At 39.2% G+C, this 18,093-nt stretch overlaps 1 protein-coding gene across 4 annotated transcripts in view; it reads left to right on the top strand.

Moving 5' to 3' along the window:
* The window catches only part of cacna2d1 (calcium voltage-gated channel auxiliary subunit alpha2delta 1), a 56,576-nt gene that overhangs the window by 5,647 nt on the left and 32,836 nt on the right, over nt 1-18,093 (top strand). For all 4 annotated transcript variants that reach the window (XM_088378808.1, XM_088378806.1, XM_088378807.1 and 1 more), the window contains exons 2-6: nt 2,049-2,130; nt 2,736-2,852; nt 15,318-15,377; nt 16,406-16,441; nt 17,359-17,488. In XM_088378808.1, coding sequence (XP_088234934.1) covers nt 2,049-2,130; nt 2,736-2,852; nt 15,318-15,377; nt 16,406-16,441; nt 17,359-17,488 — 425 coding nt within the window. The remainder of the gene's footprint in view (nt 1-2,048; nt 2,131-2,735; nt 2,853-15,317; nt 15,378-16,405; nt 16,442-17,358; nt 17,489-18,093) is intronic.

Here is an 18,093-nt window from a genome sequence, read left to right as displayed (position 1 = left end):
AGCAATTTACTCTATATGACATTTTTCCACCTTGACCTTTGCACATTCAATCTATACTGGAGGAAAGGATGGCCATGAGTATCATCCAAGCTATTTTCTCAATCAATCTGCTTCGGTATAATGGTATATAAGTAAAATGGTTTATTTACTTTTGTAAAGGTTTGTCTTTTGTCAATGATAATCATGTGTGATGTCATGGCCAAAAGGTCTATTTGTCACACTTTTCAGACCTGACGTCCATCGGGCTCTTACTGACAATTAAACAGATGGGTCTTGTCTCCATTTCCCGGCTCGCTCACTCGTATTACCATCATTGTCACTGACATCAAGCCCATTTGGCCCACTTCTCGGGAAATCGCCTGATGACACTGGATTGAATGCTGGCCCTTTCAATCAGGTTGACTGACCTGTTTGGCAACACCTCACCCAATGAATCTCTTATTCGTTTTGATGTCTCACAATCAAGCCGTTCGCCATCGCCTACTGGGATTGACAGCTTAATAGACCTTTTCACCATTCGGTCACACATACTTGGGAGTGGTAAAAATGTTGATTGTGCCGCTAGAAATCAGCAGAGCTTCCTAAACCCTTGAAATTTGCTGCCAGAAAGCCAGGTTAAAAAAAAAAAAAAAAGAACAGGCGATTCCCTGTAGAAAACTATAGACACATCTCAAATTTTCAATCTCTAAATGATTGCTCATCTTAAAATACTAAATGATATAAGATTGATCACTGATGGTGCTGGTGCTCGTCTTGTTGGCTCTCAATGCTCATACAGGTTGGAAAATTGTGTACGAATAGATTGAACAGTCCTAAAATGTGAAAATGGTAGAGATCTTTCTGGAAAGGAGTTGTTTGATGACCTTTGGAAATCTTGAATCTGATCGAATGACCATGACATATGACAAAGGTCAATTCTTTCACCCGATTTTATTTAGCCTGTATATGCTACATAGTCAAGTCAAAGTTATTCATATAGCTCTTAATCTCAAAGGGCTTCACCGAAACCTGAATATCAATGAAAGGAGCACCAAATAGTCATGAGTTTCTACAAAAACCACAAATACAAACAGTTTAACCAGGTCAACACACCTAGGACTAAGGCGACGCTAAAATCAGAGACGTTGCAAGTGACGCTGCACAGGGGTAAAAAAAACACGGACTACTGGTAAGAGCTTGTCTACTTCATACTAACTCTCCACACTACTTCGCGTCCGCGCCGCCGACTCACAGTGATCGCAAACACCAAAAAGACTATGGATTATTATTTTGTGATTATGAAATAATTTGTTGCGTATGAAGTTGAAATAAAAAAGATAAAATCGAGAATGATTTAATTTAGATTAATAATCGGACATGATGCAACCTGGCCTGTTTACTGCAGTCACAAACACCAATATCACCCTTTTTATTAATACAACGATAACAATAATGAAACAAACTTAATACATCTAATAAAAAAATCATTCAACTTTCATAAAATTGTTCATTTGCATTTAATTTAGTATTATTTTAATCGTTAACTTTAATGGTAGTGCAATTGACAACAGATTCTCATTTGCAATATCAACCTATCTGCAGACAGCAAAGGATATAGTTACATATTTACAAGTTCATTTACTATGGTAATGGTTTGAGGAATGTCGGTGCGAATGGTCGGCCCCTATACATTTTCATCTAACCAAATCTGGCCTGCTTTGCAAAAAGTTTGGACACCCCTAAACTAGGTGAGAAGATAGATAAAAAAAAAAAAAATCACAATCGCTGTAATTATGATTGTAGATTGTGAAAACCCTAGTGTTTATTGTTTACACACATTATGGAGAGGTCTGTTGCACCCTGGTCCTTTCAATCGGATTGATCTACCAGTTTGGTGACACCTTCCCTTGTTTGTTTTGATGTCTCGTGATTGAGCAGCTCGCCTGTCGCCTTCAGGACTGATGTGATTGGCAGCTTAATTGCTCTGGTGATGTTGCCTCGCAAGTGGCTTAACTCGCTTGCTCTGTGTGTTTGTGTGTGTGTCCATGTGTCTGACTTCTGAATGGCAGGATTAAAGAATGGGTTGATCAGATGCAGAAAGAGCTCATCACCCTGGCAGACACTGCCATGGCCGGCAAGAGCCTCACCCAGGTAAGAACATACCAATGATCCAAATATACTGTAATTGTATAATTGGTTGTGACAATTTAACTGACGTTTTTTTTCCTTTTGGGAGCGGAGACTTCATCACATTCAAAAGTTCATTCGTTTTTTTTTTTTAAACAAAACATGTATCCTGGCAAAATTTCTGGTATTTTGGCATCCTGAAGGAGACCCTGAAAAAAATTGACGCAGAAATTCAGAACAAAATCGAATTGCGGGAATTGTCTCACTAAAAGTCCAAGACCGTATGGTGAGGTTTTAGATTGTAGTTGAACTGTTTTGCGGGGATGAAATCGTAATTCAAACACGGACAATTTTTGCGAAGAAAACTTCTGCAAACAATGTGCAGTCAGTGATTATTTAATTTATTGATGCTTTTGACATTTGATTTCGCTTTGATTTGTTTTTTCTAGAATTGTGTTTAGAAGTATTCTTTGCAAAAATCATACGTCATCAAACTGCGGTCCGTGAATATAGTATCTGACAAAAATCCGGTCCGTGGTGCTAAAAAGGTTGGGGATCGCAGCTCTTAAGTAACCAACATTGGAGTTCCTACATGCATGACTGTGTTTTTGTGTTGTGTGTTTGCGTAGATTTTCTTAAAGAACCAGCACCTCTACAGCGTGGAGCAGAATGATGCAGAGGAGCTGGTGGCCAGAGCCGCCAGGAACATCGAACAGCTGCTCCGCAAGAGGTCTACGGCCTTGGAGGTAAGACTGGACACAATGTACCAAGTAAGCATCTGCGTGGAAGTGTAATGCCAGCCCGTGCATGCTGACATCTTTAATAACGAGGCCAAGCGCAAAGAAACGACAGCTTGCACTTTCCCACGGGGAATGTACCATCGCTGAAGCAAGCTAGGGAACATTCAAACATGTTTTTTCGGTATTTTATCAAGCTGTCCCACCTCTGGAGACATTCTATTCCATCTAAATTGTAAATAGTATGATCACATGTCCAATTCAGAATAAAAATTAGACAGTATCGAAGCTGTCCTAGTTCTTCCCTGCGAAGAATGACTATTGTGGTTTACTGAGGAGCTGATAATGACTCCATTTATATTATATCCATATTTTGGATCATACTGCGCTTAGGTGGCCAAGACGGACAACCTACAAGGATTAGTGCAATGTCCATTGAATTGATACAATAGAATAAAAGCTACTTAATTTATTTACCTGGAATAGCACAACTCTACTGTATATTACCTGCATTCTAATCTATTCGATTCAATTCGATTTGATGCTATGCTGTGCTATGCCATTCTGTAAAAGCCCAGCAATTATTCAAAAAGTGTACCAAAACAACATTTAATTAAATTATTTTGATCACTTCCGAACAGGAAAAGTGCTCTAATGATGTCAATTGAAATTGATTTATAGGATATTCATAATTACATTTATTAAACAGCGTTCAGCAAATATCTCTACTTGAGTTGATTAATGTCTTATTTCTCCAAATACCTAATTTTCAGTTTCTAGCAGTGCCATCTGGTTCCTAATTAACAGAATCATATGTTGAATTGTTTGGCTGGCTGAGTGTTTGCCATCCCAAGGGACACTGAATTGGATTGTTTGCTTTTTCCTGTGATACATAAGCGCCATTGTGCTCTAAGAGGAAGCCGTCACACTCCTCCATGTTGTAATAATCCTCTGGCAGCTAACATTTGCCCCCAAATAAATCAAAATTACACCCAATTGCAACTAAAGGCTCACAGTGGGGAAGTAAAGAAGCATCCAGGATGTGTTAACCATCCTGGTTTCTTTTCAAACACATCTGAAGCCAAACCAATATTTAATTGGAACCAAAATACAAATGCAATATCCCAAAACCCTTCTAAGGATAATGGCAGAGATGACTGATGTCTTTTGTATCGCAATAAATCATAACAAAAGTTAGGATTTGAAATATGTTGGCAAAAGCCATTTTAGGTGGACATCATCTAAGGATTCATGAAAAAGTCTCAATGCAGGAATTTAAACAGGAATTTTGTCATTTGGGTGTCAGCAGCCAACTGATCCCCCATTTGGGAGCTGGCATTGTTCACAGAGTTGCTGTCAATAAATTACAAAGCTATCTTTCAGCCTTCACCATTTCAAGTGGGTGAAGCGTGGCAAGTAAAACATTCGCCATAAATAAAAAAGTGTGCGTGCTCATTCGTCACTCTGAGCAGTCGTAAGAGCAGTAATACAACACAATTCTACTCAAATCCATGAGAACTGGCTTCATTATACAAGTCATGTCAACATAAAAGCAGAAATAGTGCCATAATGAAAGCTATGACCCAGAGGATTTTTTTTTTCTTTTCTCTAAGAAGAGAAGTGGGTCATCAATAGACGCTGGCATGTGTGTGTTTGTGGATTCAGAGGGCGCCGATTGCACTCGTCTCTCAGCATCCTGACCGACTCCTGTATGAAGCTTCCTCCTCGTTGTCTTATTAGTAATGCAGACAGTCGCTTCATGAACACATCTCCTGCCAAGTGTCTGTCTGGCGTGTTTTAAGTAAGCAACGGAAACCAAATTGACTCAGTCGGAGGCTAACAGCTACGTTTTGGCTTGTGATGGCATGCTCGTATCAAATGTATTCCAGCTGCCTCAAATAAAACCACCCTCTTTGGTAATTTTTTTTTTTTTAAGAAAAATAGCACTAAACAGTCATAACATTTGCTCTAACATTTGCTGTAACAAATGTTTTGTTCTTCAATTTTGTTCTTTCACTTTCTATCAGTTGTTGACAAAACAGCTTAACAGCTCATTATCGCCACTAACCAATATTGTCCATCTACCGTGGGTCAGAAAACTTAAGTCAGGCAGTCCAACCTTCCTCCAAACATCAATCACCCCTTGCTGCTTATTACATCTTTGTCTCGTCCTGCCCTGTGAGTGACCTCTATTGATGTTGCCTTCGGAATGCCTGAGGACAATGAATGAATGAGTGAATGGCAAGCCCGCACGCGGATAATGTAAGCACACATATTACAAGTCCACCTAGAATTTTTATTTCGCTGTCTCTGCCTCACAGCCCCAGACTGAGACGGTGGTTTAACCAGCCACCTGTGTGTGGCTACGCATGTGTACTCATGCCTCCATAAATAAGTGTGTGGGAAGAGCGTGGCATGCATTATTAATGTGCACTTGGTAGCACGTTGCTCGGAGAGAGCGCACAGTATCAAAGGCTTTACGATCTTCGCCGAGCCTTGATATCCAGCGGGCACGCGCATTTACACATGGTCGCTGTCGCGGTGCTTTACGCCTCACTGGCTGTGGTCGCAGTGATCTTGTTACACGAGGTTAATGAACCTAACCAGATCAAAATAAAGCCAAAGGGTTTGGATGGGGCCATTACTCTTTCTCACGATCGTTTACGTTACAGTTTGTCTTCATGATAGTCGGAAAGCAAAACAGTTTTACGAGAGAGAGAATTTATTTACTCAACTACAGAGGCATTTATCAGAAATGAGGCTTTAAAAACAACCATAAATGCTTGTGTTAATTTGTTAATGAGTACTACTTTCTGCAATACAAGCAATATTATTTTCCCGGAGACATCGGTCTTTATTAGAGGTGAGGCATTTATTCAACATTCTGTCATCTCGACCATTAGTAGAATTAAATTTTACCAAAATTTGTCTGAGGTGAGGCTTTTTTCTTTTTCAGATATATTCACATACATTTTTAATACTTTTTTAAAACTTACTTTTATGATTTTAATATCTAGAACTTTTACTACAATAGCTGTACTACTACCCTCCGGGGCTGTCAGAGAATATACTGAACTCCATGAACACTTCACAAAAGCCTTGCGAATTTTAGTGTTAGAAAAAAAAAATGCAGCTCTGAGAGCACAAAAAAGGTTGTTGCTCCAAAAATGGATGAACACGCCGCCAGTGTGAAAGCACAAGGGGCCCCCGAAACTGATTAAAATTTAAATTGTTAATGCTGCACAATTCAGGCAAACCCGTAAAACTCTCGGCAGACAGACTGTCTTATGCATACACACTAAGCGAGCATTACTGGCTCTTTTGTATGTTTGCATATATTGTACATGACTTGGTGTGAGCACTGGGTGACATATAGCCTGGTCTGTAACACCGCTTAATGTAAACCCTCAAGCCATGGCCATAAACTGCAGCTGGTATGCACCGTTTTGCTTTCAGTAAATCACTATGACTATAAACATAATTTCAAGGTTTATGGGTGTTTGCTCTGCTCTATATAGTAAAGATCTGGGCCATGGTAGTGTTCTACTATGAATATAACAACACATATATTTACATTACATTACAGCACACCTACTGCCCTAGATTTTTTTGTTTTACTATTTCTAAGTGGAGTAGTGGCTGCTCGATAAGCCTTTACAACAACATGCATCTTGCTGTTTATACCCTGACTGTGGTATATGTACTGCATATAGTTTTACTGTTGGTGTGAAGGTGTTTTTTATTTTTATTTTATTACATGGTAGATGCTGACGCTTGCCATTGTTTTGCACCTTCCGCTGCAAAGACAATAAATCTAATCTAATCTAACTCTAATTTAAAATTAGATTAGATGGAAATGGATATCTGACTGAGTGCAGCGTAAACATGCAGATGGGATATACGTCACCGATGCCAGGATGGCATCGGCAAAATGATTCGATACTGGCCAAACCATACAAAAAACATTTTAATGAAAAAAAAAACAATAACTGCAAAAACGTTTTCTTTAGAAGAATCATTAAACATTCAAACATTGTATAATGGCTGAAACATTAAACATAACAATGCAGGACATTTGTTAAATCCAGTTCAGTTGTATTTAACTTTACGGACAATGCTGTTTCAGTTCATTTTCAGACATTTATTTTTATTTAATTACTTATTTGCAGTTTTGTTCTTTCCCGTTTCCAAATTAAAAATTGCAATTTAAAATGCACACAAAATTACACATGTATTAAATCCAAATTGGGAACTCAGGATGTGGCCTGCAATGTAAATCCCACTTTTCCCATGTGGGTTTTTGTACCTAGAGCATCATGCCCAGAATCTCTCTGTGATCCCCCACAAGGTATTTAACAGGTTAAAAGAGACACAATTGCTGCTGCGTGCATGCTGTGCTCAAATGAAAAGCTGTACTGCCGCTATGACACGCTAGGGACGGACATATATCATGATGTACTTTGAGCTGTCACGTTGGGGGCACAATATTGTCCAAGTATATTGTCAGCAGTCCTACCATTGTGTAGAAATTCAGTGCAGTACTGAACGGTATTAAAAGCTGCAATATCGATTGGTTGGTATTACTTTATCATTTGCCCGCTAAATCAAAAGCATGGTATCTCGTGATAAAAGAGCACATCTGTGCTATTGATCTGAACAATAGAAAAGTCAGTTGTGTCTATTTTCAATCAGCTTACCGTATTTGCCGAACTATAAGGCGCACCTAAAAACCTAAAATTTTCTCAAAAGCTGACAATGCGCCTTATAGTCCGGTGCACCTTACATATGGACCAAATTCCTAAATTTAAACTGGCCAGAAGCATTGCGTCATGAAATCAATCATAAGTGGCCTGCTGAAGACTATGAATCATGAATCAAAAAGACTATGGATCATTATTTTGTGATTATAAAGTAATTTGTTGCGTCTGAAGTTGAAATAAAAATGATACATTGGAGAATGATTTGATTTGGATAAAAAATCTGACATGATGGTGCACCTTATAGTCCGGTGCGCCTTATATAAGGACAAAGTTTTAAAATGGGCCATTCATTTAAGGTGCACCTTATAGTCCGGTGCACCTTATAGTCCGGAAAATACGGTACTACCTGTTGAAATGTAAACCAGGGCCAGTGCTACGTTTTCCTTGGAGGCAAAATACCAAGCATCACATCGTCCTTTTGACTGACACACCACACATTCAAACCATTGTGGTCAAATGATAAAGGGGCTCACTTGAGCTTTTGCCACCTGGATGTAGGTGTGACACCATGGTGAAAAGGTTTGTACGCAACACCTCTCCCAGGCTTACCACAAGTCTCGTCACAGTACCCCATCTGCGCTGCTCCCTCCTATTCCGTCTTTCTGTCTGTCACACGCAGACACCTCTCGTCTTTCTAATATAATCAGTGCAGAGCGGAGATAGGCGGTTGAGTAACATCTGCTGTGGAGACTGAGACATCTCTGATCCTATCATAACCTCAGCTCATTATATCGATGCGCATAAGGTCGCATCTTGCGCTCATTTGGAAACACTGTGGCAGAAGGCGACAGATTTACAAATACCGCCCTCCCCCTGTACACACACTCACCACTGTGTGTGCCAACGATGAAACAAATGCAGACATTACAGAGGAAAGCACTTGATACACTTTGCATAAGACAGATGCAATAAATGAGCATGAGGCGCATAATGAGCATGAGCAAAGGAGTCACCAAGATGATATTGCGGAAATAGAACAATTAGTGAATATTGCATATGTCAGATTACGGCGATAGTTGACACCCTCTGTAAAAAAAAATATATTGCCCTAAATTAACTATTTACTAAAAACATGTTACTATCCTTTCAAACTTATTTAACAATATTGCCTTTACACATAGTTGGCTGACAGATAATTAGAAGAGTCTCCGTAACTTCCACTAACAACCCGGGCTAAACCTAGCTCCAAAAAGAAACGTGTGTTTTTGGCTTCTCGTTTTCCAATTACCAATTTACTCTGTGGAGCAACAAAATGTACTACAACCATCAATACGACCATTTTAACACATCTCTGCAGGTCACAGAGAGTGAGATGTGAGAAGATTGTGGAGGAGAACATCGGTTAGTGTTGTGGCAGATTTGTGGACCCAAATGCAAGGAAGCGGGGCAGGAGTGCAGGATAAAAGTAATTTAAAAAAGGGACCAATAGACAAAACAAGATATTGGGATGAATACAAGCTTAACAGGAATCCAAAACAAAGGGAAAACAAAGTATCATATTAGACACCAGCATAGTTAAACAGGAAAATCAAACCAAATTCTAAATCAAAACCAAACAAGCAAACAAAGAACTTCGCTACCTCTGGTTATTCCGATCTGCGCTAGTCCTCATTCAGCAACTATTCCGGTCCTTCAAAACAGCACTTCGGTGCAAAAAAATATTGTCCTGAAGCGAAAAACTTTTAGTGACATCATTTATTAATCAACTTTGACTTCACTTTAATCACATAGTTGACTAAAACACCTAATTTACTGCTATGGTGAAATCTAAGAGCATTTTAAAAAGAGCACCAAAAAAAAATCAAAAATGTTTTTCAGAGAATAAATTGAGGGTGAATTGTGAACCTCGAAGATCCAATATTTCTATATTTATTTACTGTATTCGCTCTCCAAAAGCACTATGGACAGCATTATGAAGTTATAATCACATATTCTCTTTTCAGTTCATATGTGTTCGCACAAAATTCCATCCTAACACATGTTTCGCACACGAGCACATGTCCAGAAAATAATAATCTGGAGTATTATGCGCATAATTTATTATACAGCCCCGATGAGAGAAGTTATGTCTTTGTCTAGATTTTATGACTCAAAAAGCTAGTTTGACTTTTGCTGGAAAAGAGGACATTTTTCATGAGCTCAGAAGAGAGGTAGTGGACAAGTCTTGTCTGCTACTCTGGGCGGCAAGATTTATTGAGGTATACGACCCCTGTTAGGCAAACCGTTGATAAACCCAGGGAAAGAAAACCAATCTGAATAAAACAGAAGGTTTAATACTATGTGCTAGATAAACATTTAAAAAAAAAAAAAAAAAACATCACTCTTCTTCTCAGATGCAAAGGTCATGTCTACAGTCCTGGGGTTCATTAGAAAAAAAAATACATTAATCAGGTCAAATTAATATCGTAATTGGTTGAGTGAAGTAGTTCTTTTTAATTCAAGTTGACAACCGACTGCATGCTCCGCAGGCGTCATAAATCATGACAGAACGGAATGCAAAAGCAGGCAACATTTTTATTTTAATGCCCATGGATACATTTGACTTTAATTTCTCGAGTAAAAGAGGACTCAAATAGACATTAACCTATTTCTTTGAAAGTACGCTACAACTGTGCAAGCGTCTTTTTTCTAAGTGTATCCATGAAGGTCCCTCATTGAGGTTTGTTCAATACCTGCTGTCCTCATTTTTGTGACTAACCTTGCATTGGCCCCCAAAATGCCCTTTGTTCCTTTAATTCACCGCACCAGAAACACAATTTAACGTTCTCTGAAGCAATTTATTTGATAAGGGCAACAAACTAGCTTTTTTATTCACTTATAAATACACAAAACAAAACAAAAACAATATGTCATACCCATTTTAGACATCCAAAAAGGATTTTTTTGCTGAGGGTGTTTGTTTCCTGTAATCAATGGCCGAAAAGGTTCTTCAAGTAGGACGATTGGTAACAGCTACATTTGAATGTGCAATGCTGCTTTTTTCCGTCATCGATGCAGGCAGCATCAGTTCATTTCTCACCCAATGACTGTGTGAAGGTGACAGTAAATGCTTGTCTGTTTTCATATGTGCCCCGTGACTGACTGGTGCGGATATAGTCGGTCTTTCACCCATTGGATACGCTCAAGACCCTGAACAGGGATATAGGAATTGAATGGAAACATGGATGAATATTTTTAAATAAGTCTCTGGCTGACATTTTATGTCACAAGATGTTCTCAGGGGTAGACAACATTGACATTGGAGCGTGAAACAGAAGCAGTTGCCGACATTCCTCTGGGAGATTTCAGCAAGGCTCTGCCACAAGGCACCCAGAGCGCCTCTCATATTTTTTTTTTTTCATCACCGTCCCTCCACTGTGGCGTTCTCGCTGGCCCTTTGCCATGCCAGTCTATCAAAGTGGAATATAAAAATCAACATGTTCTTTATCTGCCCGACCTCCACGTCTAGCGTTTGATAAGCGACGCGCTTGCTCGGCACACTCGTTATTTTCTGCACCCACCTTTGTTTGTTGAATGATTGAATAATCCAGTTGCGTTGTTCCTTTGACCATGCAGAAAAATATATTTAAACTATTGAGTTCTTCTATGTGTTTGTTCTCAGGTTTTAATGAGGTATTTTCCTCTTTGCTCTGCATTAATCAATAAGCCTTCATTCTCTTCTTCCTGGACTCACTCAGCTTCTTATATTGATGGCCCTCACTCGTTGTCTTAATCCTCCTATTTTATGTTTTTTTTCTTCTTGGCTTCGTGATGACAAAACTTGCCAAATGTGAATGGATGTGAGTGGGTGGAGGCTTTACAAGTGTGTGTGTTAATGATCTTTTAGGCCATTACTGCTTTATGTGAGTATTGCTTTGTTGTGTAAGGGAGAAAGCGGCATGCTCTGAATGGACCATTGATTTCAGGCTTTAGGAGCCTTTTTTTTTTTTTTGCATGCACACACAAGAGAGTCTGGGCTTTAGTCGAGCTGATCTCGTATTTCCAGTCCATATGTGCTTGTCTTTTGGGGATTTTGTGAAAAATGGTTTAAAAAGAGATAAGCACTGCATTAAACATGAGAACCTGACTATGTTCTAGCAAAATGAGCTTGAAAAGACGATGTACCATGAAAAAATGTTTTAATATGACATCATTTTAAACCATTCAAGGAATATGTATACGTATATCATTATCAAGATAATACATTTGTTTGTTTGTTGTCTAAAGTAAAGCATGGGAATGATGCCCAGGGAGCTGCCCATGGGAGAAAAAAAGAATTATTGGTATCGACTATTTTAATGCCATCGTAGAATATGCGGCATTAAAGTAAATTGAAGATTTGAAGCCTGTGTTGAGGAAAAATCGATGGTACAATTTATAATGTTGGGTAAAATTGATTTTTGAGGATTTTGAGAATTTTCTGGAACTCACCGTCAAATAAACATTCAAGCAGCGAGTGCAAGGCGGTTTTATTTATTTAGTGCATTTCATACACAAGGTAACTCAAGGTAGCTCTTCAACTGTCCATTAGCTCCTAGAAGCCTGAAATGCAGCATTGTACAAGGCATGTGTCTTTCTCAGCGACTGTGATTATCACATTAGAATTCCCACTTGCAGAGAATTTTATTTCAGCTCACTCTTCTTCTGTGGCACTTTTCAAACAGACAGATTTGAATCCAGCTCTCATCCTCCTCCCTTATTAAAGCTGCAGCCAAGCTGCTGGCTCGTCTTTGGGTCTCCAGTGGTCAGCAATGGTGGTTCACGGTGTGAACTCATTACAGTGAAGGAGCTGAGCCATCCACACTACAAACAGACAGTAGAAGACTAATGAGCAGTTACAGGGAGATCGTTGCGAGCGGCCAGTTAGGGACGGCCATTAACTCAATTGTTTCTCTGCTGAAATTTGTTTTATTTCCTTGCGAACAAGCACTGATCAATTTGAGTATATGACAACTTGCAATAACTCTCTCAGGGCTTATTGATTTAGAATGGTGTGTTTTGCTGTGATTACACAAATTTACAAGTTCCACAACTGTTGAGGAGCCCTTCCATGTCAGGAAGTAAGATTTGATGTTTCTGCAATATTTGGAACCTAATGAAGCTTGCGAATGCACTTTATCTGCTGTAGGATTTCTTTGGAGAATCTAAGATGACTCGGCAATCTATAATACTCCAAAAGACACTTTGAGTGTCTCCCATAGAAAAAAAAGAGCCATATTATATTGGTGATGAACCTTGGTTGACAAGAATCAGCATGTTTGATGGACAAAAATAGATGGGACGGTTAAAATGTCCTTTTACAGATTCATCATCCTTAAGGTCTCTATTTTCATTCCCATGTAGCCCAAAAGTTAAAATTCTAGTCAAAGTGTAAAATAAACCCATAATTGACCAAGGAAAAATAAAAAACAACACAATCGATTTGATTGCAATTCAGTATCTTACGATGGGAAAATGTTTCAATATGGTGAAAAACACTAAAATGTCCATCAAAATGGCATGACATGCGAAAATGTAATTTTTGAATATGAAATTTAATGACAGTGAGCTTGGTAGTCAATGAGTCATTATTGACCCGAAAGGAGCCCAGCAGGTGTAAAAAAAAATTCCAGAAGAGATGTAGAGTTGCCTTGCATGACACCGATTTGAACTCTGAAGTTTGGTGCCACTGTAGCGACACATTTTCCCACAGTCTGATTAAGTACCAAAATGTTGGACTGCATTCATTATCGAAAATGTCGACAAGATTTAATCAAATTCAAGCTGTGTGTGTAGAACAAAGAGATATATACTGCGGGATAGACTCATTAGGCTGTCTTTCCACACACTCACACACATCTTCCAGAAGTCCTGTTATGAATTTTTAACAATCATATCCGTCTGCTCTCCACTGAGGCGTGTTTGAACATGCATTTGCACATACATTTGGCAGTATAAGGTGAAAGATTGCTTTATTGTTTTGAGTACAACATATAAATCAGAAGCTCATGAGATAGAATGATCAAATGATCATATAACCTTATGCAGTGAGAGGATAAGAATTAACTGAAACATTTAAAGAATTATATATTTCGGAAAAATCATATACGTGTATTATGATTTTATAACTGTGTATCCTCAGGCGTATTTTCTGACTTGAACTGTCTGTGCAGTGAATTATTAATGAAAAGGAATAAGTGAGATTTTTATACGATCATCTAGTTCCATCCCACTTCCATGGCCTATTTCATAAACCATCTGCACGCTTACAAAAACATTGGTGAATATTTGAAGACAACCTCTGTGGTGCAGTCTTTGTAATTGATTACTTTGACGTTGGACCAGCGATAGACAAGCTCTTTCTATCAATACGTATGATTTATAAAGTGCAATCATGTCATTAGCTGAATACTGGATTGTGAGTGTTGTAAATGTACGTTTTGGTTTGGAGTAAAATGCTTTTCAGGGGTTAGCTGGGCCAGCAGTGTGCCTTGTAATCTTCTATCCCCCCCTACCACCACCCGTCTGTCTTTGGATCAGTCACTGAAGCGTGAAGTTGTTTGAAAGGATTTGACAAACACAAGCAGAGTGCTGTTGGAAATAACAGAGGATGGAAATGATACCATGGGAAATATGATGAATGGATCTGCTTAGCCATCGTGCATTTTTGTCACGCAATCACATTTGATATTTTCACAATAATTTAAATTTTCTGGCCCAAGATAAAGCTTCTAAATCAGTTCAGCTAAGCGGCCCAGGAAAAGAAAATATTGTCTGACTATAAATAGTATTGTTTGTCTATAAAATTGTCATAAGTACGCCACTGCACGGCATCCATCCATCCATTTTCTGAATTGCTTCACCACCACGAGGGTCACAGGTGTGCAGGAGTCTCTCCCAGCAGTCTTTGTACAGCCTGAACTGGTCACTAGTCAATCACAGGGCACACAAAGGTAAACAACCATTTACGCTCACGGACAATTTGGACTGATCAATCGGCCTAATGTATATATTTTTGGAATGTGTACGGAAACCCACCCAGAATCGAAACCTGCACCTCTGAACTGTGAGGCGAACGTGCAAACCAGTCCTACACTGTTCCACACACTGCATAACACTGTATTTTAATTAACATGTTCCCTGGAGTCACACAAGCCCCCCTTTGAGTGGGGGTCGCTCCACTATATTTGAGAAGGGTAGGATTAAATAAAAACTGAATTCTCAAGGTGTGAATACAGATGGGAATTCTTCTGTCCATGTGCCCTGTAACTGGCTGGCAACCAGCCTATTGTATATCCTGCCTCTCGTGTTAAGTCAGATATCTTCTAGCTCACCCGAGACCCGATCGTGAGGATAAGTGGAAAATGGATGGGTAACAGGAGTGGCACTCCCAGCCTTTATTTAGCAGTGCCCCCCTTGAGTGACAAGCGCCCGGTCAGTAATTCACTCACCTGTGACGTGATTCAGCGACGTGCCATTTTATAGGCTGCAACGCGCACACACATGCACGCACGCACGTTAAACCTTTTCACTCTGACATTATTATGCTGCGCGACGTGGCCTTTTGCCCCACACTCCTGTAAGACCTTGATAGCGTGGACAGTTTGAGTTGTGCAAGAGAGGGATGGTAGTAATATATCTGTGTCTGCAGCTTTTTGTGCACTTTTCCAATAATTACGCAAACCAATGGCTGTGTAGTTCCCCCGACTGAAATCCTTGTCATCCTTCACCCCCCCCTCTCCACTTTCTCCTCTAGAAACTGGCTACAGCTGCCGAAAACTTCCAGAGGAAACATCAGTGGAAGGATGAGTATGAGGTGAGGAAAAATTGTGGCAGTTTTTGTATTATAATTTGTGCATGCATAGAGAAGGTGTAGAGCTTTGTGGCAAAAACTTCAAAAGTTCAGTCATTTCAGTAATATTTACAGAAAAAGGTAATAACATTCAGCTACAAAATCAACATTTCACGCATTCATTCTTGCAGATAACGTGTAGATATTTTCTAATTCTAAACAGCGATTATTTACAAAATTATTAAAAATATACTGTAAGGATGTTAAAATAATGTGAAATTTGAAAATGTATCTGTTTTTCATTCAATGGGGGAAGACTAACAGTTTAGGGGAAGACATTGTAGAAAAATAATTTCATAAATGCAAGTATAAAATACAACGACCACTGGAAAGAACCACCATCACTTATGCTGCATTTTCATTAAATTTAAAACTATTTAGGCCATTCATGCTTTAATATTTTCAAAACATGATAAAAGTGGTTTTAAAGAGAAGTAATATTTTGCTAGTAGAACATAAATACAATTGTCATCAGCATAGGAAATCCCATGCTTGGAGATGGAACCCATAGACAGCAAATGCAAGAAAGGCAGGGGTCCAAAAATTGAATCTTGCGGAACCCCATAAATCATTGAACCCCATAAATCATTTTAATCACATTAGTAACATCATCAATAAAGCAGAATATATAAATTAAATGTGTTTTATTATTCATTGTTTATTGCACCTCCCAATTTCTGTTTTCATGTTCAAAATAAACATTCAACAACCAAATATCTCAAAAGAAAGATGCACACCAAAGGAAAGACACACATGCAGTTCATATACCGCTACGGATGGACTGTATTTCATCATCTCAGTTGCTTTAATATGGCAGCCTAAGTGTGTGCCTTACACAGTGATTGCAGCCCCGTCAGTAAATATTGCACATAACCACGCATTAGGACGCTCGTTGCCAGCGCCCTCGCGTCCGTTACGATAACTGAGGCCATCATTTTGTTCTTGGCAAATTATGGTGACCTTTTTTGTTTTTCTCTTGTGCTTGTTTGCAGGATGATGAAATTGCATACTACAATTCCAAGGACAACGTAAGTGTTTTCCTTCGATCAACACTGTAGACGGACTAAAGTATTGGGAGAACTCTTCTTGGAAGACCGAATGTTGGATAGTGGGAGTTTGTTCTCTACTCAAATGACCCCAAAAATGTGATTCATTACTAGTTGAGTAAGTCCAATTGCCACTTCGAACTCCTGTCCAATTGCCAATTTAATAAACTCGATTCCTCAACCAGACAAAAAGTGTTTAATGCTCTATAAAAGCAGAAAACTATTACATCATCTTCCAAAATTCTTTCACAAAGGTCTTAGTGCCATGAGTGATGGAAAAACAAAACAAAAAAAAAAAACGACCAACTGACTGAGCAGTTTAATCAGAACATAAGGAATGCAAAGACTCAATCAAAGAAGAAATCAAACAATCCCACATTTATATCAATAAGTGTGTCCCAAGACTTTGGTCATTCTTTCAAGCAATCCTGATGCGACCCAGTCAAGAGGTTGAACTCCCTTTCACATTGGTATCCTCCACCTCCCCCTTTCATCTTCTAGCGTTTCACTCTTTTCTTGTACCTCTTTCATGTAACATTCAAGCCTTTCTTCTTTTCATCTTATTTTGTTGCCTCTATTTTATCCCTCCTCACGCCCCCCTCACCCTTTGTATTTTACAGGTGAAGAGGTTCCTGCCATGGTTCCCCTCTAATTGACAGATGAGATAGATGAGGCAGCTGTATTGTTGCTTTATTAGGAAGCAAGTGTTCACACTCTTACTCCCGCACTCCCTCTTTTTTCCTCCCACCTCATTGGCCGTCATCCACATCTCAATGCAGGCTGTCATTGATGCAAGACTGCATATTGTCTCCTCATCTTAGCAAAGTCATAAAAATATAAACCATAGTCAGCCAATAAAGGCAAATACTACTTTAATCTTTCATGTTTTTCTTCAATAGCTGGATTCAAATGAAACCGAGGGACGCAAATCTCGTCTCCGTCCGGACTTTAAGGAGGATCCGTCTTTTCGACGCCTCACAGACCACAGCCACACGGCCGTACACATCCCCACCGACATCTACGATGGCTGTGAGTGCACACGCGCACACGCAGTGTAACCATGGATACAGCTGACACACGCAAAAACTGCTTTCAAAGATGTTATTGCAGGTTATGCCTGTGCCAAATTTGCTTTTGGCTTCATAGATGACAATTATCCAAAGCTGGAGGTAATGATACTGGGTTTTTGAGTTTTGTTTGTGAATATTTAGTCACCTCTCTTGGGTTTATTTCCTTCCTACTGTTGATATAAGTGTGTAAATTCAAGTCCAGCATAAAAGCAAGATTTAAAGCAACATAGAAATGTAGGGAATAGATTTTGAACCAAAGGAAGCAGGACCAGCCCAACATGACTACCAACAATGACTCGACATAGACTGTCAGAAAGGCAGACAAGACAAAGAGGCGCATGAGGGATTGGAGGAAGCTGATTAGTTGATAAAAGGAATAGACGATGAATGAAGAGAACAGGTGGAAGTAGGTCCATCCATCCTTCCTGAAAATATGGGACAGAGAGAATATTACAAAACAAGAAAACTACTGTAATTTCTGGACTGTAAACCGCGCCAGCTAAAATTAGGGGAATATCCTGTTTTGTTCATATATAAGACGCACTGGACTATAAGCCGCAGGTG

This window comes from Syngnathus floridae, chromosome 6 (genome assembly GCF_059516105.1).
Source record: "Syngnathus floridae isolate MCC-2025c chromosome 6, RoL_Sflo_1.0, whole genome shotgun sequence".
NCBI classification, from domain to species: domain Eukaryota; kingdom Metazoa; phylum Chordata; class Actinopteri; order Syngnathiformes; family Syngnathidae; genus Syngnathus; species Syngnathus floridae.
Note: the sequence above shows the minus strand (reverse complement) of the source record. Positions and strands in the feature narration are given on the sequence as shown.